Below are 23,380 nucleotides of genomic sequence, written 5' to 3' on the forward strand. Positions count from 1 at the left end.
CGTGCAGGCTCGAGGAGTGCAGAACGCGAGGCAGGCCGGGGGAGGGGGGGAAGGAGGCGGGGACTGAGGCCGGAGGAGGGTGGAGAGGGGAGGGTGGAGGGGGATGGGAGGTGTGAACAGTGGGAGCTAGGGAGGTCGCGGCGGGGAGGCGGCGAGGCGGGGCAGTAGCTGCCCGAGGGCGTGGGGGGGGGGCGAGAGGCTGCGCGGGACGCCGCCGGGGGGGGGGGTGGTGGGAGGCGGCGGCGGCGAGGGGGAGGAGAGAGGGAGGGGAAGAAGGAGGAAGCGAGCGCGGCCGCTGCAGGGGGAGGAAGGCGGGGAGGAGGAGCCGCGCGCTGTGGCGGCGGCGGCGGCGGCGGCGGCAGCTGCGGCCGCCGGGGGAGCCGAGCGCCGGGGCGCGGGGAGCGCGGGGAGCGCGGGAGGCGAGCGGCCGCCGAGCCGGGGCCGCGGGCCGAACTGCCGGTGAGTGGAGCCCCAAGGGGCGCGGCAGCCGGTCCCCGGGCCGGGCGGGAGGCGCGGGCAGATGCGGCGCCGGGGCGGAGGGAGGGGGCCGGCCGAAGCCCAGCCCCCGGCTGGCCCGGCCTCCCGCTCCCCCCCTCCTCCCTCCCCGCCGGCTTCCTCCCGCTGCTGCCTGCGCCAGGGGGGCTGGTCCCGGGCGGGCCGCGGGAGGGGGGAGGTGCTGCCCGAGGGCGGGCGTCTGGGGCCGGGGGTGGAGCTGGGGGCTCGGGGGTGGACCCGGGGGCGGGAGGCTGGCCCGGGACGGCGCTAAATTGGTTGGAGGGGCCCGTCGGCGGCGAAGTTGCTAGCTGGGGGCAGAGACGGCCACGCGGTTGCAGGAGTAAGAGATCCCCCTGTGGCGAGTGCGTGAGACGAGGAGTCCGGCGTCCCTGCCATCCCCGTCGCCCTCCCCGCCTGCCCGGCCCCGCTAGCTCCTCTCCTGGCCTCCGCGTGTCCCCTCGCTCTCACCCCCGCCGCTCCCCGGTTGGCTCCCGCGGCACTGCCGGGTCCCCTCGGCCCTCGCCGTGACCCTCCCGGCCTCCGGCTTCCCCTGACCCTTGCTTGCTTCGCCACTGCCCCTGTTCCCTTTTCTGCCCTCGCTAGTCACCCCGCCCCGCTTCGTAATTCCCGATGCAATTGCCTCTTTGAGACCTTTTTTTTTTTTTTTCCTCTCCTTCCTTTTAGATTGGCCAACGGCTCCTTTCAACCCTGCCTCGTTGGTGGCCACTGGAGAAGCGCGGGGGGCTCCCCAGACAGCCGTGGGGACAAGTTAGAGCCAGCACTTGACCCCGGGCCTCGCGTGTAGCTTCCCTTCCCCTGCTCTAGGTGCCCCGGTGTCTGGAGGGGGGTGCGGGTGCGGGGGTGTGCCCTCCGGTACCCGTCCCAGCACCCGGGCAACCCTCTGGGCTTGTGTTCCATCTCACTCTTGCATCCTGCACGGTGGTCGAGGGGAACCACTTGGCATCATGTCCCGGTATAGCTACCAAAGTCTCCTGGACTGGCTCTATGGGGGCGTGGACCCCAGCTTTGCAGGCAATGGGGGCCCCGACTGTGCTGCCTTCCTCTCTTGGCAGCAGCGGCTGCTGGAAAGTGTGGTGGTCCTGACCCTGGCCCTGTTGGAGATCCTGGTGGCCCTGCGGCACATCCTGAGGCAGACGAAGGAGGACGGTAGGGGTGGCCGTGGCTGCCAGCCAGAGCAGGTGACCCAGCGGCCAGAGGAAGGCAAGGAGAGCCTGAGCAAGAATCTGCTCTTAGTAGCCCTGTGCCTGACCTTCGGGGTGGAGGTGGGCTTTAAGTTCGCCACCAAGACCGTCATCTACCTGCTCAACCCTTGTCACCTGGTCACCATGATGCATGTGAGTGTGTTGACTTTTTCCCTGGCAGCCCTAGTGATAAGAGTCCTTTGTGTGCTCAGGACACTCGGAAGTGTAGAGCACTTCATCTTGCGGGAAGCGGGACCCTTAAAAATGATTTTCCATGAGTGGCTGTTTTTGTGCGGGTTCCACATTTGGCTTTCTTTCACCTTTGCACAATGCGTCAGCCCCACAGTGGAGGTGAGGGACGTAGTGACAGAGCCCTGGGAACCACTGGCACTCTGGTAGGCTGTCCCTCCCCTCCCAGCCCTACCCTGGGCTTTCACAAGCAGGACGTCTAGCCCCAGCCAGGTGTCCTTTCTGAATCACATCTGGGGACCATGGCCTGCCCCCATCCCCTCTGCTGCAGTGAATTTCCCAGAGGTCTGACGACACCCTTTCCTGGAGGTGGTCAGATAAGGTTCCTTGTCTCCACTGTGGTACTTTGGGGATATACTTCTATGGGTTTCTCTTCATGACTCTTTTTTCATTGGGGAGTTTCATGCTCTTAAGGCGAGGTCTGCCTTTCAGTTCTGAGGTGTGCATTGGAGCAGCACCAAGCTCCTACTAAGCGCCCTCTGAAACAGGCCCCAGGCCGACTCCTGAACTTCCGGGCTGGTGCTCTCTATCCACGGTGAGAGCGTATTTATTTTTTGCAAACCTCTCCATCTTATCACTCTTCTTCTGTTTCCTGTGGTCATGGTCCGGGGTGCTCAGAGAGCTGATTTCTTTACCTCCCATTAGCGGTGCTAAGAAAAACAAATGGGATTGAAAAGGAGAGTTGCCAAATACATAAAAATAATCTGGGTGAGGCCCAAGAGTGAGAGTCTTTCTGTACTCAGCCTTTGTGGAGAGATGTTCTAAAACTATAAAATCACGGAGGAGGAGGAAGAGGAGAGAAGGGAAAAAAAAATCTTTATTTTAGATTTCGGGCTGTGAAAAACCTGGTGTGTTTTATTCAGGGACAGTTTTGAAACCTGTCATTAGCATCTTTATTGCTTTTATATTTGTAGAAGGTTGTTCTCCAGAGACTTGTGACAACCCTGTGTGGGGCAGGAGGTTGAGATTATTATCTTGGTTTTACAGGCCTGGTGGGGCCCAGGGACCAGGGATGGGAGGTTGCGTCTGGGTTGGAAAAGTCGCCTACCCTCCTTGGGGTTGCAAGCTGTCAGTGGTGACTGGGAGGTCTCAGGGGGAGGCCTGGACTGATCATGGCGCCGCCTCCTTGTGGCTCCGAGGCTCTGGAGTGCCCAGCGCTTGCTCCTTCTGTGTTCTAGGCCCTCCTTCGATTGCAGGTTCCTGGCCTCAGTTTCCCAATCTGTAAAATGTGGCGAATGGCCTCCAGCCCCTTCCTGTCTTTGCAGAGGTGGCAAGGGGGGTGTGGATAGCTGTGTGGCTGTCAGCATCCAGTGGGGCTGGAGGGCGGCCTTTTTTTTTTTTTTTTTTTTTAAGACAGGGCTTCTTGGGATGTAATGCCGTACACAGGAAGCCCAGGGCTCTCCTAGCTAGCCCTTCTGTGTAAATTTGAGCCCAGTCCTCTTTCTTTCTTTTTTTAATGAATGGGCTTTTTGTTAATGAGAGGAAACAACGCATCTCAGCCACTGCTGTGGGAGGCTCTTGGGACAGGAGTGCTTTTTTTGGATGGCAGGTGGTGAGGGTCAGAGGGTGCCTCTCCTACAAAGGGGTCTTGAGGCCTCTGGCAGCCACATATCTAGAAGGTCAACAAAGGACCAAATTTAGCCTGACTGGGGCTGCAACTGGTGTGATGACATCAAACCTGGCAGCACCGTGGTGTTGAGTGGAAGGGTTTTTAGAAGCTTTTAGAAGACTGTAGAGACTTTGTTCTGGCATTATTCAGTTGTGTGACTTTGAGGAAAAATAACTTCTTGGGCCTCAGTTTACCCATCTGCCAAATGACACAGAGCTGCATGCCTAGCTCTGGACACTCAGCGATCTGTGATTCTCTTCTCCTCAAGTAGTGGCCAGGGATACAACAGAGTGCTATTCTAGAAATGCTTTTTGGCTTCCTTGTGTGGAAAAAGGAACCTCATTTCTTCTTTGCCGAGGTCAGGTGGCCTTGTTCGTCTTCGGCTTCCTGTATGTTCCCAGTAAAGTCAACCTGACCTGGCCACCCTTGGGCACATGCGTAGATGATGATGGCACTTGGGGCTGCTTGCTGCGGAGGGATGCATGCTTGGGTGGGGGTGGGGAACTGTGGACTGATTCCTGTCTGTCACCTATGCTTTTTATTGTCCTGTGCTTAGCTTAGACTCTGAAGCTGTAGGACAGGGGGCAAGAGAACAGAGTCATGCTGAGGAATTCTTGACTCTGACCAGGATTGTTCTCCTATGCTCTTTACTCCTATCCCTGCTTTGTGTCATTTAAATTAGTAGCCTCAGGCCTGCTGTGGGACCCAGCCTTTGGTCAGTCCCACATCCCATACCCTACCTATGGCTCTTTCTGGGAAGCAGGAAAGTATGGATTTTTCAGAGTTAGTGGGAGTCCTTAGAAAACTCCACAACAGATGGTTGGAAACCGTTTTCTGACTTGACTGCAGCAAGGGCTAATGATAGCCAGTGTGGTTAATAATACCTTACACTTACCTGGCACTTTACTGCTTATAAGGCACTTTCACGTGCATTATCTTATTTAGGCTTATGATAGGTTAGCGTGGGCCTGGAAAAAGATGTTAAAACGTTTCCTGTGACTGTATATTCCAAAGGGGAGATGTTGAGTACAGAGAAATGCTTTGGCAAGTGAACATTCTGTGGAGTTCAGAGGTCCCGAAAAGGAAAGGGACACATTGACTGAAATGAAAGGGACAGCTTAGCAGAAAATATTTCTGGTGTGTTTCTCCCCACAGGATGACTCAATTTTGGCTTCATAGAAAGGCCTTGTTCCTCTGAGTCCATGTAAGTTTATAACAAGGACAGTATTGCTTTAGGCCAGGAAGTGGAAGAGTTGGAGGGAAATTGGTTAGCTTCCCCATCTCCCATTTTTCAGTCTGTAAAATATTTATTCCCAAGGCCTTTTTAAACAACCCCTCATCATAGCCATGCTGCTCTTGGGTGGCTGCCAGCATTAGAAGCATAACGAAGGGCAGTTCTTGTGTCTGAGCTCTGTTCTTGATTAATATTCCTGCTGTCCGGTTTCTTTTTGGTCTCCTCTGATTTCTCAGAGGCCCTGGGACCGTGGGTGATCATGGTTTGTGTGACTGAAGCACAACCATCTCCCATATCCCTTCAGCCGGAGTGCGAGAGGGTTGTCAGGATTCATAAGCCCCAAGACTCACGCGCCATTGATAAGCCTTGGTGAAGATCTGTGGTGTCTGCCAATAAGTATTTCTTCGAGCATGGCTAGTCCCTTCATGCATGTTATTCTTGCAGGTATGGGTGACAGGGAGTGAATTTACTCAGCGATTATGCTATGTACCAAAAATCACCCAGCAAGTTCACGGCAGAGGTAGCTTTAAGACTGAGCCGCTGCGGTGGGAATTGAGGCTTAAGCAGAAAGAGATTCTCGTAGCTGTTTACATCCTAAAGTCTACAGTTTCTCAGCAGAAGGGTTAAAATGCTCGCCAGTTGGACCAGTTCTGTCTGTACAGACTGGTGTTCTTAAATTAGTGGCCCTTCATCTCCCTTGCGTGCGGTTATATTGTCTGTGTCTTAGGTACGTAACAAAAAGACCCCATTTTGGATCGCTTTTCTAATTGTCCAGTTCCTGTCGGTTTTGGACGTGTCTGTGTCCAACATCTCCTGATTGGGCAATGAACTCAGTGGGGTACAACATATGGCTATGCACATAAGGCAGGCTGGATCCGGGCTGGACATTTGCCAAATTAATAATCGATGCCATAGACCCCAGAGTCCCACGCCAATGTTTTTTTTCTTTTTTAATGTTTATTTTTGAGATGGAGAGCATGAGTGGGGGAGGGGCAGGGAGCAAGAGAAGGAGATGGAATTCCCAAGCAGGTTCTGTGCTGTCAGTGCAGAGCCCTTTGTGGGCCTCAAACCCCACGAGTCCTGAGATCATGACCTGAGCCCAAAACAAGATTTTTGTCCCTTTTGCTTAACTGACTGAGCTACCTGGGTGCCGCCAAGCCAGTGGTTTTTGGCCAGTAGTTTTTTCTTAACGTTTATTTATTTTTGAGAGAGAGAGAGAGAGCACGCGCGTGCAAGCGGGGGTGGGGACAGAGGATCTGAAGCAGGCTCCTGCTAACAGCAGCAGGACGATGCGGGGCTCAAACTCACGAACCATGAGATCATGACCTGAACTGAAGTTGGATGCTCAACTGACTGAGCCACCCAGGTGCCCCTTAGCCAGTAGCTCTGACTGAGTCCCATCCTTTTTTAGGGTTAACATTGCTATTGATTCCCTGTCTTCTTTATACTATATTAGAAGTCTCATTTCCACCAAATCCGGCTTGCCTGCTTTTGCTTCACTGTTTGATTTTCCTGCTTCCTCGCTGCAAATGTAAGAATGGCACATCTTCAAAACATTCCTGAGCTTTTTCTGACACCTTTTGGAACTAACTGAATAAACAGTGGTGTGTTCCGTTCACCCTGTGATGGATTTGCTTTAGAGAAAACCTGATGGATTTGAGAACTAGGCTTTTTAGCCCCCCCACCCCCCACCTCCTTGACTTCAGACCAGCCACACCTCCTCATCCCCATCTGGTGTCTGGAGCACTGATAACTGCCCCTCCTTGGAATTGACGTTGGTGGGTAATGGGTACAATGAGGGATCCAGCCATCTGCTGACAGCTTATCAGATGGACTGTGTCCTGTGTCATCAGTCCAGGGGGACACAAGAGGATGATGTTTATATGGGCCTCAGCAGTGAGGCATGACATTCCTTTTTAGTTTGTTTTATTTTTTTCCCCCGAGGAAATTTGCAGAGAATATTTCCATCTTCCATTGTTACCATCTTTTGGGGGTGTCCATTATTAAGAGAAGTCGTGTGTGGATTGTTGTGTCCCACAACCCACAGACCACCCTAGGACTTAACACTGACGCTAGTTTTGCCCATGGCTTGCTGTGGGGACCCGAGCAAATTATTTCACCTTCTCCTGTCTCCGTCTTCTCCGTGAAATGGGCCATGTGGAAAACAAAGCATTTTAATCCTCTAAGTAACTGTGTGGTCACTTAAACAGAGAAGCTGGGTAGAGCTGATCAGAGCTGGCACGTGACCAATGTATTTTCACCTCAAGTGAGAAACTGACAAACCTCTGCTCCTTTGCAACTTTTTTTGCTAGCTTTTGGAATTCATTCCCCTGAGCATTTCTGTGACTCTTCTCTGGCTCCTAGTCCTTGCTTGTATACCTTTCTCATGTATAGCCCGTAAAACTGGATGTTGTGACTGGTCCCAGTCTATACCTGCCAACATAACCCAGCATGGTGCTCGCTTTTAAGAAACAGTGTGTTGCTGGCGCCTACTCATGGGATGATCCACAGGCTCCCTGGATTGTTTTCAAACTTAAAAAAAAAACAACACATTTATTTATTTATTTTGAGAGAGAGAGCGAGCGACTGAGTGCAGGGAAGGGGCAGAGAGAGGGAGACACAATCCTAAGCAGGCTCCACACTGTCAGCACAGATCCCAATGTGGGGCTCAAACTCACAAACCGTGAGATCAGGACCTGAGCCAAAATCAAGAGTTGGATGCTTAACTGACTGAGCCACCCAGACGCCCCTCCCTGGATTTTTGTCCCTTTTGCCATACCTGGGCCACCTTTGTCATCGTTGTCTTCATAGGATTTGTTGTCTGTTCCTCCCCACTGTAGATCGTCCTGAAGATCTTTCCAGATGACCCTGACCGACTCCAGTTATTCCAGTCATTCTGGTAACACCTTTTGTCATCCTTTCTCAACCCTCTGAACATTCCTCAGATGATTTGGCTCATTAACGTATACTTTTGTATATTTGTAGGTAATTCTGCATTTGGCTGGGTCACTTGTTTTTTTTTTTTTTTTTGTGCGTGTGTGTGTTTGTTCAGTCTCCACCGTTAGCGTGAGCATATATATTTTTTTTAACGGAAGGGGTCAGTGTTATTTTTTTTTCTCCTTTGTAACTCTCTGCACAGCTTAATACAATACCATACACGTACATTGGTTGTTCAGCGTGTACCTGGATAATGCTGACTGCCCGATGGACAGAGCCAACTTTCTCCTCTGTGTTTTTGTTGGCCTCCAGTGGCCCTGCCTGTGTTCCTTTGAGGCCTGATGGGCATGGTTCCTGTGTCTCTTGTGCCCATTAGGAGAATCTCCTGTCCGTTTTTTGAAATAGCCAGAGGAGAGAGGTGGTCAGGGCTCTAGCTCACATATCTTTCTTGTTGCATTTCCATCACAAAGAGCCAGTGATTAGTGCTGCAGCCTGCTCTCTGCCCAGAGTCTCTGCTCACTTTCATCCCAGTGAGGAAATTATGCTGTTGGATCTTGGTCTTAATCCCTCGGCAGACATCTGGACAGGCCTACTTCTTTTCCTTCCTTAATATCGCATAAATTAAAGAAATGTTATTAGGCTAGTGATTCACTTTCCATCTCTTTCTGCATGTTTCAGTGGTAGCTCATTGTCATCATGCCTCATCAAAATGCCCTCAGTGAGAAGAGCCAGATTTGTAAACTTCTCTTGGCCTTTTGTATCTTTTTTTTTTTGTACTTGAATTGTTTTTTCAGCTTTATTGAGGTAAGATAGCTGTAAGATACTTAAAGTGTGCAACATGATGGTTTGACATACACATACATTGTGAAAGGGTTCCACTCATGAAGTTACTGTATTCATGGTCTTACGTATCTTTTGTTAAATTGAGAATATCTCGTCCCAGGTGTCCCTCTTCTGCCAGTAACTGGCAGTGTGGACATGAAGAAACTGGGGGTGTGGAGAGAAAGGATTCTCGAACTTTCGTTGTGAAAAATGACCTTGGAAACTTGGTGTAGTGCAGATCCCTGGCTCTCTACGTGGAGTCTGAGTAGGTGGAGGGCAGTGATGGGACTCTGCATTTATTACATGCTCCCTCGTAATTCTGATGTTGGTGAGCCTTGAACCCCACTTTGAGAGACATTATCTAGTAGCTAAAGTATTAGGTAGCACGTTGGTTCAAAAGCTCATCCTGACTGGCGTGAATCTGGGTGGCCTGTGGGCAGGGCATTGAACCTTCTGGCAGTGCCTCAGTGTTTATGTAGGTGTTAAATAATGTGGCTGCGATTAAAAGTGTGAAGGCCCCAAGTTACTGTGAGCTACATTTTAAGGTAGCTTCAGCATTCCAGTGGCTTCTTTGGTGACTGGGAGTTATGTCACTGAAGTAAGTATTTCAGCCAGGCCTCCATCACCCTCTGGTCCTCCCTCCCTGCCAGTCTCTAAGATCTTTGGAAACTAAGGGGAGTTTCCAAAGAGTTACTGCATGCTAATTCTGTTTGCAGGACACTTGTTTCATTTTATTTTTGAGAGAGAGAGCGTGAGCAGGGGACAGACAGAAGGGCAGAGAGGATCCAAAGCGGGTTGCATGCAGACAGCAGACAGCCTGACGCAGGGTTTAGACTCACAAACTGCGAGATCATGACTTGAGCTGAAGTCAGATGCTCAACTGGCTGAGCCATCCAGGCACCCCACATTCAGCAGCTATTTATCCAAGGATTCAGAGATGAATACGAAACATTCTTTCCCCTCGTGTCACTCGCTTGAGATGAGACAGACAAGATCAACGAAATTACAATGTGACATTTACAGTAACATTTGAACAAGACATAGGGCCCAGAGGGTCTTTTTTTTGTTAACCTAGTGCAATGAAGGAAAGCCTTCTAGAAGAGGAGACATTTGAGCTGGCTCACGAAAGAGACCCATCAGCTGCGGGAGAGCAGGGACTCTTGTTTGTCTGGTTTTCTTTTCTAGTGCCTCTATCAGGGCCTGGCTCATAGTAGGTGCTCAATGAGCTGGGCATTGTAGGAAGGAATGGAATTCTAGGCATAGGGAACAATATATGCAAAGCATAAGAAAGCTTCACAACTATAACCGGGAGTCATTCGCATATTACTGTCAGGGGTAGATTTCATCTCTTTTCTCCCTTGGCAAACCAAATAAAACTCCAGAAATGCTCTGTCATTTCTGCGCTGCTGATAGCCAACTGCAGTTGCCCATCAGTGCTCAGTCGGGGGTTCGTGAGATAGAGCATTGTGTTCTCTGTGCTGTCCCAAGGAGGGCCCATGCTGTCAAGGACAGACAACAAAGAACATTGATGACAGCGAGAAGGCATTAAGTACAGGAAATGAGATAGCAGGCATCCCACCTGCGACCAGAAGATTTTTAGTGTCTCATGCGACGCTGTCCTGCTACCTTTCTTTTTCCTGTTCCTTCGCCCCTGCTTCCAAGTCTGTCCCCCAGCCCAGCCCATCCAAGCTTGCCCCCTTCCAGAATAATCCAGGCTCCAATGCAATGCCTTCTAGCATCCAAAATGACCATTCTGTCAGAGGCGGTGATAGCCATGAGGGAATTAGGAAGAAAGCTGTTCCGGTATGAAGAGGTTTCAGACCTAACTGGGTGTGTGTGGGGGGAGGATTTTCCAAAAGGGCCTTGTTACCCCAGCGTGATCTCAAATTGGTGAGGTGTGTCCCAGTTTTTTTTTTTTAAGGTTTATTTATTCTGAGAGAGAGAGAGAGACAGAGAGAGAGAGTACAAGCGGAGGAGGGACAGAGAGACACACACAGAATCCAAAGCAGGCTCCAGGGTCTGAGCTGTCAGCACAGAGCCTGATGTGGGGCTTGAACCCATGAACTGTGAGGTCATGACATGACCGAAGTCAGACGCTTAACTGAGCCACCCAGGCGCCCTTGTCCCATTATTTTTGAGCACATGGCCTTTTCCCATGTTCAGTCCTTGCTACCCTACTCGCTGGTCCCCAGCGTGAGCCTCCCTCCAAGTGCTTGAAGTCTTGGGGAGGACTCCTCCTCCTCTGGGCATCAGCCTTCTCTGTTGACTCTGCTTCTTCCCGGGGAAAGAGCTGCCAGCTAAGCAGGGCATGGCTTGCACATCTGTCCATGCATGCTGTGTCAAGGGATCTGGATCTGAAGGGGAGGGTTTGGGGGAATCTCAGTAACCTGTGGTTCCGTTCCCATAGCTGTGGGAGGAAATGCCAGAGGGAAGAAGGTAGGGTGTGTCTTGTCCTGGGCCTGGAGGTGCTCAGGGAAGGGGATGGGTGGCAGGGGCCAGGAGGTTAGAGAGGATTGGCGTATCTGGCAAAAACAGCCCAGGCCGTGCCCCGTTGGGCAGGTGTTTAGGTGGGTAGGAAAGGGAGAAGCAAAGTCATCCAGGGAAGTCAGGAAGCATGGGCCCATGCTGTTTCCAACCTGATGCCTTCAGTCTCCCTGCCTCTATCACGTATCAGTGGTGGTATAAACTCAGGGTGTATTTTGCCTGCGTGTTGAATCGCCTTTGCCAACCGACCAGCTGTGTTTGCAGAAAGCCTCTGCCTGCCTGTGCTCTGGCTGTTGCTAGCAAAGAGACATTTCATTCAGGTGCTGATTAAATAGGGCGCAGAGCCAGATTGCACATTAAGGCCCTTAACTATGGCTCTGGGAGCCCTGGGTAAACACTTATTAGATGTTCTGAGCAGAGCTCTAGCAGAGACTGCTGGATGTGAGGTGCTTTCTTCAGAAGACAGGTTGAGGGAAGATGGGGGGTAAGGAGAGAGACTTCTGGAGAGAGTCTTGATCCTCTTTTCCTAGATTAATCCGAGCCGAATTGACCTGGGAGGGCTAAAGAGCCTTCCTCGTTAACATTTACTTGTCACATTCTTGCTGGGACCCTGGAGGTTTGGAGTTGGGACACAGCAGGGAGCCTGACTAGGTAGGGCAGTAGAAATGCCTCCTTTTCCAAATGCAAGTTCAGCCTCTCAGCTTGAGTTTTTGGACCACATTTCCTGGGTCTGCATTTGAGCTGCTTCATCACATGATATTAGGCATGTAACATAACTGCTGCGAACCTCAGTTTCACTCTTCTGTAAAATGGGAATCATGCCACCTACCTAATGGGCTCTTGTGAGGATTTAGCAAAATAACGTACATCGAGTATTCAGCGGGAGTTCTGGCTCATTGTGAGCACATAATAAATGTTAGCAGTTTTTCAGAGTAGTAGTATTACTGCGATCTATTTCAAGGCCGTGGTGGCACAGTGGGTCAGCACACACAGAGCACGGACCCGAGGCGGGTAAGGGCCTGGGTTCAGATCTTACCACCAGCTGTCTAGCTCTGGGCAAGTTGCTTAACCTCTCTAAGCCTACGTTCCCACACGTGTAAAATGGACTAATAAGATAGTGTCTGATACCTAGTAAATGTTTAATAAGTTTTAGCTGTGATGATGATGATGGTGATGGCAATGGCAATGATGACCATCATCATTGTCATTATGGCTGCTTGCTCCTGTGAGCTTGGGTGCCTGGTGCTGGAATAAGACGATAAAGCTTAGGTACAGGAAGGCAGTGTTGAGAATCTTATCTAAGTAAAGCTTTCCTGGCACATAGTGGGCAAAAATATTGGTTCCATGATGCTTGGCTGTTTGAGGCCTAAGGACAGCTTGATGGGCAATTTGAAAAGTTACTTTGAATCACCCAGTCCCATCTGAAGAATTTGGCAGATGGCTGTCACTGGTAGGAAGCTTGGCTTTCCAGGGACCTCTGGGCCACTCTTCCATCAATGGGCTGGCTTCATGGGGCAAGCTATCTTAAGATTGGTAGCCTAGGAAACCAGCGAGTATATGACCAAAGTATGGAAGGAATGGTTTGGGGGTGGACGGAGACAGGTGTGTGGATTTATTTTTTTCCTTTTTCATTAATTCCTTTTGATTGAGGGGAGTGTAACTTTCTCAAGTGCCGTCTGTTACCAGGGTTTGGTAATTACTGGAGGAGGTAGGGCTGCTTCCAGAACTCCGAGGACAAAGGTAGGTTTAAAGTAGACCAATGCCAGGGCACCTGGGTGGTTCAGTCTGTTGGGCATCGGTCTGATTTTGACTCAGCTCACGGTCTTGTGGTTCAGTCAGTTGGAGCCCCACATTGGGCTCACTGCTGTCAGCCTGTCAGCACAGAAGTCGCTTCGGATCCTCTGTCCCCCTCTCTCTGCCCCTTCCCCCACCTGCACTCTCCCCCACATAAATAAATATTAAAAGAAAATAAAGTAGACCAGTGCCTTGCTTTCCATGTCAGTAAATGGACAGGAAAAAAAATTAGACAATCCTGGTAGCTCCGTAAACCTCTCATGTTTTCAAGACCAGCTGACTCTTAGAACTGTGCCCTGGGAGCTGAGCCGCCTTTGAGTGCTGCCTTCCAGGGCTGATGCCTTGATCATGTGACTGCACAGCCCTGTAGTGGGGGGTGCCTCTCCTTGGACCTCTTCCCTCCCCTCAATGCCATCGGAAGGCTTTCGGGCAGATTCCCAAGCATTGTGGGTAAATAGGCAGTTTCTTAGCTTTGGAGTTGCGAGAATTGAGAAGGCTAAGGTCATGTTTTCTGTAATAATCCTGGTTCCCCAGCTGGAGCTGGCTTGGAGGGCCTTTCTAAAACAAACAGCAGCCCAAAGAAATAGCAGCTCTTAGAAATTAGTTGTGGAAGGTCACCCGTTCCAAGACCTAGGGAGATTTAACAAAGGGTCCTCTTCATATGACCACTTGCTCCCTGTCCATTTGCATTTGTTAAGAGTTTCCTTTTTTAAGGGTGTGTGTGTGTGTGTGTGCGCGCGCGCGCGCGTGCGCGCGTGTGCCTGTCACTGCCCTTTATTCTCTGTGCCCTGCAGGAATGTTGCTGAGGGTCATGTGCATAAGTGCCTTATTATCTTCAGCACTTTTACACTTACTCCCTTGGGCTGCAGCAGCTGCCTACAGCTCCCAGTGGGCATTTCTCTCTACTTCCGGGGCTCCCAGGCCCACAGGGAGCAGTGGGGCACTCCCTTGGGATCGCCATTCCACTGCACGGCACCTCACTGGACTTTCCAGTTCAGCCCTCCTCAGAATAGCTGTGCAAGCTTAGCACCAAGCCACGGTCATGTTTCTGTGTTTGCTTGTGAGGTTTCTGGCCAGTGAGGGAAGAGAACAGATTGACGCCACCCCCCCCTTCCCATCAGGGCCTTGTGGCTGTTCTCCCTGGGTGGGGCTCTCGGGGGGGGGGGGTTGGGGAGTGTTGCTGTCTTGGACACAGGAGGTCAGGGGTGACCTTTAGGCCAAGGCTGCATTGGATTTGTGGAGAAGAATGTGAAGCCTGCCGCGTGGCAGGGGCTCCTGACTGCTGCGGAGTGTTTGGCCATACCTCACAGCCGGTAGTGCTGTGTTTGCTCAGATGGACACACGTGGAAACCAGGCTGGGATCATCTTCCCAAGTTTCTAACTCTCTGCTTTGGGGCTGCTCGGAAAAACAATTGGCAAAGTACACTGTGGTCCGCACCTGTTGTTGCTTCCCGCTGCCCCCCCCCACCCTTTGCCATGGTCAGTTCTCAGTGAACTGAGGATTAACTCTTGGCCCCTCCCACTTACATTTTCTTTTTCCCTTCCCCTTGGGCTTGGGGCCTCGCTTTCCAGTCATAACTGTCCATCACCGTTGAGGACAGTTGGTGCCCACTGCTCCTGTAGGGCTCCCCCACCCCCCACCCCTGACCTTTTAAACACTATAAACCTGGAACAGAGTCAGGTAGGCAAGAGAGTCAAATTTAGGAGAAAGATAGGACTAGAATTTTTGGTTATCTCTGTACACTCTGTGAAAGTTAGTAGCAGTAATAACACTTGTAACATTTTTGAGCATGTTATCCCCCAGGCAAGGTGCTAAATATACTAGCCACCCATATATTACCTAATTTTGCCAGCCTTCGACAAAGATCATTTTTGTATTATCTAACTCTTTCTTTCCCTCCATTCTGACCGATTTCCCCTTTGGTTGACTAAAGATACCGTATGACGTATTCTAGCAAAACTTCCTTGGGTTTGGCAGAATGGCAGAGCGATGCCAAGGCAGCTGAAAGAAACCTCGGAGACCATCCAGTTCACCTCCTTCCTCATTTTTCCGGATGAGCAAACTGGGATCCAGAGAGGTGAAGCGATTTGTACAACGGCACACAGCTAAACAGAAGCAGAGCAAAGTCTCCTGACTCCGGTTCACAGTCTGCCTCTCATGCCACCCATGGCCTCCTTCCATCCCTAACCATTCAGCATGAAAGGAGCCAGACTTTTGTTCTTGTCCACTAGTAGAGAAACAGAAATCTTGGGTTGTTTGAGCAGGACTCCGAAACTTTGTCCAGCAGAGGTGAGACAAAGGCCAAGGAGGAAAAAGGTCAGAATTATCTGTCCACTCAGTGGGAGAGGTCTGTTTATCTTGGTAAACAATGAAGAGTAATAGAGTGCTGGATTAAGTGTTAGCCAGCCGTGGGCCTTGGTTCTAGAATTCATTATGCAACTGGATGACAGAACCTGGTAGTTGTGTCTAGGCAGGTAGCCTCTCTGTGCTTCAGTGTTCTTACGATAATACCTACAGTGTGCGGGCTCTGGAGCCAGACTGGCCAGGTTCAGATCCCAGCTCTGTTGCTTTCCAGCTGTGTAGCCTCGGGCAGGTTCATTGACATTTCTGAGACTGTTTTTTTTTCCCCCCTCTGTAAAGTAGGGAGAATAGTATCTACCTTGTGGGGTTCTTGGGAGAATTAAATGCATGGCTACATGTAAAGTATTTGGAGGAGTATCTGCTGTGTAGCAGGAGCTTAGGAAGTATGAGTAATGGCTGTTATCATTGTAAGATAGGGATGATCTCTGCCCTTCCTAATTCATAGGGAATCAAATGAAATAAGGTATGTGGAATGAAAGCGCTGGCTCAATGGGAAGAATTCTCTTTTGAGAGCATGAACATTCAAAGGCTTATTCTCACATTGTGTCTAGGATCAGATACTGATGGATATTTCCTTGGTGATCTGGTAGATTTGTATTTTTTTTAATTGAATGCATTAATTTAATAGAATAATTCAATAATCAAGATGAATCAACGGAAATGGTTTGACAGACATGTTTCATCATCGTTTCCTTGATACATACAGTCAATCATACCACATTTACAGTGGCTTCAAACATTTCTGGTAGATTTGTATTTTATATAAACGCTGAGCCCATTGAGCGATGTGAATTGTGCTTTTTCCTTCCCAGTGTACTCAAGGGCACTTGAGATTCCTGCATCTCAAGTAAAGTGGCTCGAGGATTCGAAATGAAAAGCAATTATACTCTTCCCTCAATGCCCCTATCTTAGTTGATGGCACTGAAGTCCATCTAGTGACCCAGGTTAAATCCCTGGAAACCTTGACACATTTCCATTCCTCCCTCTTCCTCCCTTCCATCATCATAGTCTCTGAGTCATCTTGATTCTGTCTTTTCATTATCTCTTCCATCTGTCTCTTCCTCCTTTGATTCCTCTGCCCTAATTCATCCAATTGTTTATCTTTATCACCATCACCATCACCATCTGGCTTATTATAGCAGCCTCCCAACTGATTCATACTCTGTTCATCCTGTACACTGCTGCCCGAATGATACGAGTAGCACACATGTTGGCTCATGCCATTCCCTTGCTCAAAAGCCTTCGAGAGCTCCCTATTACCTTATATCTTATGCATATACCTGATGGTGTCCTGAGCTGATTTTGCTGCTTGGTCATATGCTGCTTTTCCAATGAGTCTCCATGTGGGTCCAAACTCTTTTTTAGCACAGCATTTTAGGCAGCTGCTTTCAATTATTTGAATTTGGCACATAGACTCGGGCTGGCAAATAGATAAACTCTTTAGAGAAAGCCTAAAAACTCCATGATGATAGAATTCAGGGTCCTCTATGGTCTTTCTTTCCAGCCATATCTTCTAGGACATTCTTATTCCAGGTATGCACCACACACTCGCATGCTTCTCCGAGTTTACACTCTGTTCATGCCATACCTTCAGCCAGAAATATTCTTTCTTTCCTTTTCCTGTTGAAATGCTCATCACTCAAGGCTCAGCCCAAACACTGCCTCTTGTGAAGCTTTCGTCAAACCCACAACCCCAGACTTAGCCACTCTTGTCCATTTTAGCATTTTATTCTGCCCTTTATTACATAATTGTTTATGTGTCTTCCCCACTCCTTAGAGTGTATGTTCCCTGAATGTAAAGCCTGTGCTTCTGGGAATTTCTCTGTCCCCCACAACATCTAGTGCCTACTAGACTCCTAATTTGGACAAATCCCTTTGTTTTGCAGATGGGGGAACTGAGGCTTAGAGAGAAAGGGTCATAAGTTTATTCTGGGACTTGTTCAGTTTCAGGTGTTTGAGACATGGAGGCTGGAATGTCCAGCAGGCAGTTGAGCTGTGGTTAGGGCTAGAAATGTTGAGTTAGGAGGCTGTCTAGGGAAGATAAAAGAGAAGGCGAGAATATCATGCCCATTCGGAAGGGAAGGAAGCAAAGTGTTCTCTGGAATGCCTACTTTGGGGGACAGAAAGAAGACTCGGCCAGGCAGTCATCCAGGAAGTGGGAGGTGTGTCAGGAAGCAGGAGCAGTCCCCGATGCCATGTGATGCAAAGAGGTGGAACCCCAGGAAGCCAGGGCAGTTGGAATCAGTGAGTACAGGCTGGTCCTGTGGACAGCCATCCACCCACTTTTAAATAGTTACCTAGATATTTGAGTGGGAAGAAGTTGTATGCAAGGACATTTATGGCCTCAGCGTTGGTAAATAGAGAATGTTGGGAATCAGCCCGCCAGGAGCAGAATGCTAAATCTGGCCAGTGGAGTATTGCACATCTTTTAAAAGGGAGGCTGCTCTCTGTATTCCCTTTGAAAGATGTTCATGATGTATTGTTAAAATAAAACAAAAACAGGGGCGCCTGGGTGGCGCAGTCGGTTAAGCGTCCGACTTCAGCCAGGTCACGATCTCGCGGTCCGTGAGTTCGAGCCCCGCGTCAGGCTGTGGGCTGATGGCTCGGAGCCTGGAGCCTGTTTCCCATTCTGTGTCTCTCTCTCTCTCTGCCCCTCCCCCGTTCATGCTCTGTCTCTCTCTGTCCCAAAAAATAAATAAACGTTGAAAAAAAATTAAAAAAAAAATAAAACAAAAACAAAAACAAGTTGTGGGACACCTGGCTGGCTCATTCAGTAGACCAGGTGACTCTTGATCTTGTGGTTGTGAGTTTGAGCCCCACATTGGGTGTAGAGATAACTTAAAAAGTAAAAAATAACAATAAAAAAGTTACAGAGCAGCATGTATGATAGAAACCCATTTCCTAAGAAAACAAAGAAAGCCTTTTACGTGTGCATGGCTGCGAGTACATTGTAAAAGTCTAGAATAATTAAAAAAAAATTTTTTAAAGGGGAGCCTGGGTGGCTTAGTTGTGTAAGCATCCAACTTTGACTCAGGTCATGATCTTGCAGTTTGTGAGCTTAAGTCTCGAGTTGGGCTCTGTGCTCAACTGTGCAGAACCTGGAGCCTGCTTTGGATTCTGTGTCTCCCCTTCTCTCTGCCCTTCCCCTGCTCATGCTCATGCTCTGTCTCTCTTGAAAATAAACTTTAAAAAAATTAAAAGTCTAGAATATATCACAAATGGTGCTTCCTCCTGAGTGATTAGGGGAAAGGGGGTACTCTCACTTTTTCCTTTATACGTTTCTGTGTCATGCGGATTTGATGCAAGTACAAATTTCTTTTTTTTTAAGTTTATTTATTTATTTTGAGAGAGAGGCAGAGCGAGAGGGAGAGAGAATCCCAAGCAGGCTCCACACCACCAGCACAGAGCCTGATGTGGGGCTCGAACTCCCGAACCGGGAGATCATGACCTGATCTGAAACCAAGAGTCAGACACTTAACCAACTGAGCACCCAAACGTGCCAAGAAGGGACAAATTAAATCTCATTCCTAAGAGTAGAGAAGCTTCCAAAAAGAAGGATGAGATCTCAGACCAATTAAGTCTCCAATAAATGGAATGGTTGGGGGATAGACTGGACTAGCTAATTGCCTTCTGTGACTGAGGGCTAATTAAGAAAGCCTCTTTTTGGTTAAGTTTGGCTTGCCAAAAATGTTTCGGCACTGGCAGAGTTACCTTAATGGCTCAGAGAATACTCTGGTGAGTGACTGAGGTAGAATTTCGGGTGTTCTGGCGGGCCTTGGAGTTAGCTGCTGGACCTGTCACTATGTTGCAGGCTAGAAGTGTGCACGGAGAAGGTGGAGGCCAGGAGTCCTGAGTCCTGGCTGCACCTTATGGCCACTAAGGAAGTGTTTAAGAAAATACCAGCACCTGTTTCCCTCCATCCCATTCTTAGAGAATTTCCTGGGCTGGGCCCTGGGCAGCAACATTTTTTTTTTTTAAAGCTCGTCAAGTGATTCTACTGTGCAGCCCAGATTAGGAACTACTAGTGTCAAAGAGCGGATGAAATGTGTCCTAAGCCTAAAGTGGATGGATCACTGGCAAAGTGCTCATCCCATTGTGTGCTCGTTAGTTGCCGGTCTGTCAGGAGACATCTATGCTGGAAGATTCAGGAGTTCATTTTGCATTTAGCGGGCCTCACATCGGGCTGGGTTAATTGACTTGCCCTGACTCCCTGACAAGCGCCAGCACTCGGCCCGGGTCTTCCCCCTTTCCAGTGCAGAGCAGAGCGCCTGGCACCTAGGTGTTTAATCATTGTCACATGAAGTCACAAGGAGCTTTGTTTTCTTAAGCAATGCTGCTTTTTATGAAAAGCCCAGCAATGGGAAAATCTGACCTATTCGAAAAGTCTGGTGGGTGAGAGGTTGGAGGGGAACTGCCTGGCATCTGAAAAGCTTATGATATGCCAGGCTCTCTGCAGCGAATCTGTATCACTCAACATTTATTATGCAATTGCTCTGGGCCTCAGAGTGTACCGGGGGCCGTGAGCTATGCAAGGACTGGCAGATATGGTTTCTGCTCCCCCAGGGGAGCCTATTATTAAGGCTTAATTACTGCATTTTTTAGGTGGCAGGATATGTGCAGAACTTAAAGCAGGAGAATGCCAGAGGTCAGAGGCCCTTTCGCATGCCTGGAGTTCAGGCGCTCCATTTTGTAGCTAGGGAAAGAAGCCCAGAGCGGGAAAGCCACTTGCCCAAGGTCACACCACTAGGAAATGGCAAAACTGGGCTGGTGTGACAGGATGCCACCTTTGCGGTCCTATTACACTGTTCTGTGGATCATTTGAAGGACAAGGTAACGAAATGACCCATGTCAAAACTTGAACGAGATTTCCATTTTGTGCTTTAGGCTTCCAGGGTTCCTTACAGTTGAAGGCGGGGCGGGGGGGGGCGGGCTTGCTTTGACTTTGAGTCTTTCTTTTTTTTTTTTTTTTTTTAAAGTTTTTTTAACGTTTATTTATTTTTGGGACAGAGAGAGACAGAGCATGAACGGGGGAGGGGCAGAGAGAGAGGGAGACACAGAATCTGAAACAGGCTCCAGGCTCCGAGCCATCAGCCCAGAGCCTGACGCGGGGCTCGAACTCACGGACCGCAAGATCGTGACCTGGCTGAAGTCGGACGTTTAACCGACTGCGCCACCCAGGCGCCCCTACTTTGAGTCTTTCTTAAAACCTTGCCTGGGGAGGGCCAGCCCTGGTTACCCCTGGAATTATAGCTCAGGCCCGAGAGGCCTAAAGATGACTAATTTTCCCTTTACTGTAACAGCCATGGACTCTAGCCCCTCCTGTGTTTAATTATGGCACTTTTCTACTCTTTCTGGAGTGGGGGGGGGTGCTTCCTGCAAACATAGTGTGTTAATGGCTTTTCTGCCTTGGCCATTCTTTTTTAGGTAAACCTGTTGTGAAATTGACCTTAGAGGTGGGTGGTGCGTGGTTTTATGTGTGCATCTCAGAATTCGTGCAGTGGGGTGGGCTCCTACTGGTGCCACTCAGCATCAGACTTGTTCTTTTAACCCTGTTCTCCGTCAGTTTCCTGATCAGAAATTCAGTGCCACATCTGGGGCCTTCTCTGAAGAGACAAGGATACTTCCATGTGCAGATACTGGGTTGCTCTTGCCAGAATCCTCTCCCAGCCCTGCTGTCTGGTGTGCCGGTTTATAGGAATAATCACAACCGAATAGTCACAACTACTATTTTGTATTTCATTTCATTTCATTTTTAAATTTTTGAGGGGGACTGAGAGAGAGGGTGCACAGGTGGGGGAGGGGCAGAGAGAGGGAGAGAGAATCCCAATCAGGCTCCGTGCCATCAAGACCTGAAGAACCTGAAGCGAGGCTCAGTCTCACAAACTGTGAGATCATGACCTGAGCCGAAATCCACAGTTGGATGCTTAACGGACTGAGCCACCCAGGTGCCCCACGACTAATACTTAATGTTTACTGTGTGCCACGCACTCTGTGGGATCGATGTTCTTTTTTAAAAAAAATTTTTTAATGTTTAATCATTTTTGAGAGAGAGAGAGAGAGACAGAGCACGAGCGGGAGAGGGGCAGTGAGAGAGGGAGACAGAATCCGAAGCAGGCTCTAGGCTCTGAGCTGTCAGCCCAGAGCCTGATGCGGGGCTCAAACTCACGGACCAGATTGAGAGATCATGATCTGAGCTGAATTTGGACTCTTAACTGACTGAGCCACTGGGGCGCCCCTGTGGGATTGATGTTCTTATTGGCACTCCTATTTTATGGGTGAGGATGATCAGATTCAGAGAAGTTAGGTAATGCCCGAGTTCACACAGCTAGAAAGTGTGCAAGCTGGTATGGACATCTAGGCCTGGTTGACTCCAAAGCTGGTGTTGTTAACTACTAGGCCAATGGAGCCTATCATTTAAAGAGGTTACCAGGTACATTTTCTTCTGTATTGAGGAACGATCTGCCAATTTTCTGCAAACCCATTGAAGAGCTAGTGAGAAAGGCCTACATGCAGTTTTGTTCCACTGTGAGGCAAACTGTGTCAGGACACCTGCCAGTCACCAGCACTGCTGTGTCAGATGAGTCACTTCCGTTCTGTGGAATTCACTTCCTGTGTCTGTCAAAGAGAGGATTCGACCAGATACCTAAGGTTCCTTCCAGCTCTGATATTTCATGACACTTTGGTTCATGTCTCGCTTCCTGGAAGAATGGAAAAATCAGAGTACTGGATGAGGGACAAAATGCATCAGAAATGTGAAAGTGGGGAGAATCTAATGGTGCTCCCAGGAGCTTCCTGGATGGATCAATTAGATCAATTAACCTCAAATAGGTTTACCATGCTTAGGCAGTTACACATTTGTTCTGTTTTCCCTTGGGAATTTATGAAGCACTAGTTTCTTGTCATTTACCCACATCAGAAAGTACTAGCTTTCTTATAGTGGCTATTATAGAATTTCCGGCCTTGTAGTCTCTCAAAGTATTTCTAAAGATCAAATAAAGGAAATAGGGCACTTAAGAATGGGGGTGCTCATACTTCATTGCTCTATGCTAGAATTAGGATTTGTGTTCTGTTTTGCAAGATGGCTTTGGGGGATAGTGGTTTCTAGAAGAGAAGAAGTCTAAATAGATTGTATGTGCAACTTTGATCTTCCTCCAGACTTTAAAAGCAGGTGGACACATAGCTAGGTCTCGTGTAATTTACCTTTTATTTGTCTGCTTTGTCATAAAAAATCACCCTGTATTCACGCACACTTAAGGTTAATAATCTGTAAGGCCTAGATGATGCCTAGTTAGAATGGTAGCTTTGATCTTAAAAGGAGGAACAAACTCATTTACCTGGGGACAGAAATGGGGAAGCCCTGACGGGTGGACTATGATGGTGGCAGTGTGTGGCACTTACTCCGTGCTGTGCAAATGTTAGCCTTGCGCTCGCTAGTCCCAGGTGAAAGCGTCTGGAATGCTCATCACTTGTGGGCAGTCAAGTCAGTTAGCTCGGCAGGGTTGCCATATGGAGGAGCTAACAACCCAGTGGTATCAAAACCTAAGCTGCATACGTATCCTGTTCCTCAGCAACCGGTCCCATACTCCAAGCTAATTTTACCTTATTCTCACCTGAGTCTAAGCAATATGGAGAATCTGTTCTGGCCGTAAGATCCTGGTTTTCAGCAAAAGGGTTGGTGAAAACAGGTTACCACAATGGCAGTATTTCTGTGGGCTTTTAAAAATACTGCTCAGTCACGCCATGAAATGGCACCAGCATTTCGTTTGGCTACATCACAGACATGAACTTGGATACCCTGCTGGCTTGTTGATCTTCAGGCTTCTCATGATGATTGTTTGAATCCCTGTTCTAATTTTGGCCTGTGTTTTCACAACTGTTTTTTTAATTATTAAATTTTATTGTAGGGAGAGAGGGTGCAAGCAGGAGAAGGTGAAGAGGGAGGGAGGGAGGGAGAGAGACAGAGAGAGAGAGAGAGAGAGAGAGAGAGACAGAGAGAGAGAGAGACTCTTAAGCAGGCTCCATGCTGAGTGCGAAGCCCGATGAGGGGCTCCATCCTAGGACCCTGGGATCATGGCCTGAGCCAAAACCAAGAGTTGGATGCTCAGCCGACTGAGCCACCCAGGTGCCCTGGCCTCTGTTTTCAGAAGGAGAATTAGAATCCATAGCTTTGTACCACTTCCCTCATTCATTTG

The 23,380-nt window shown here is 49.1% G+C and overlaps 1 protein-coding gene across 5 annotated transcripts in view; it reads left to right on the forward strand.

Annotated features, from left to right (window-relative positions):
* Nucleotides 1–399: 399 nt before the first annotated feature.
* TMEM164 (transmembrane protein 164) overlaps nucleotides 400–23,380 on the forward strand; it is a 167,299-nt gene continuing 144,318 nt past the window's right edge. Inside the window, exons 1-2 of one of the 5 annotated variants that reach the window (XM_047081842.1) lie at nucleotides 400–459; nucleotides 1,180–1,850. In XM_047081842.1, coding sequence (XP_046937798.1) covers nucleotides 1,461–1,850 — 390 coding nt within the window. In that variant the 5' untranslated portion in view covers nucleotides 400–459; nucleotides 1,180–1,460. Of the gene's footprint in view, nucleotides 460–752; nucleotides 858–1,179; nucleotides 1,851–7,629; nucleotides 7,689–23,380 lie in introns of those variants that run through there. The other 4 variants (XM_047081841.1, XM_047081843.1, XM_047081844.1 and 1 more) reach the window with 4 other exon arrangements.

The sequence above is a fragment of the Lynx rufus genome, unplaced genomic scaffold, assembly GCF_022079265.1.
Source record: "Lynx rufus isolate CCGP_SWC_20201006 ecotype Redwood Valley unplaced genomic scaffold, mLynRuf1.p SCAF_19, whole genome shotgun sequence".
In the NCBI taxonomy this organism is placed as follows: Eukaryota; Metazoa; Chordata; class Mammalia; order Carnivora; family Felidae; genus Lynx; species Lynx rufus.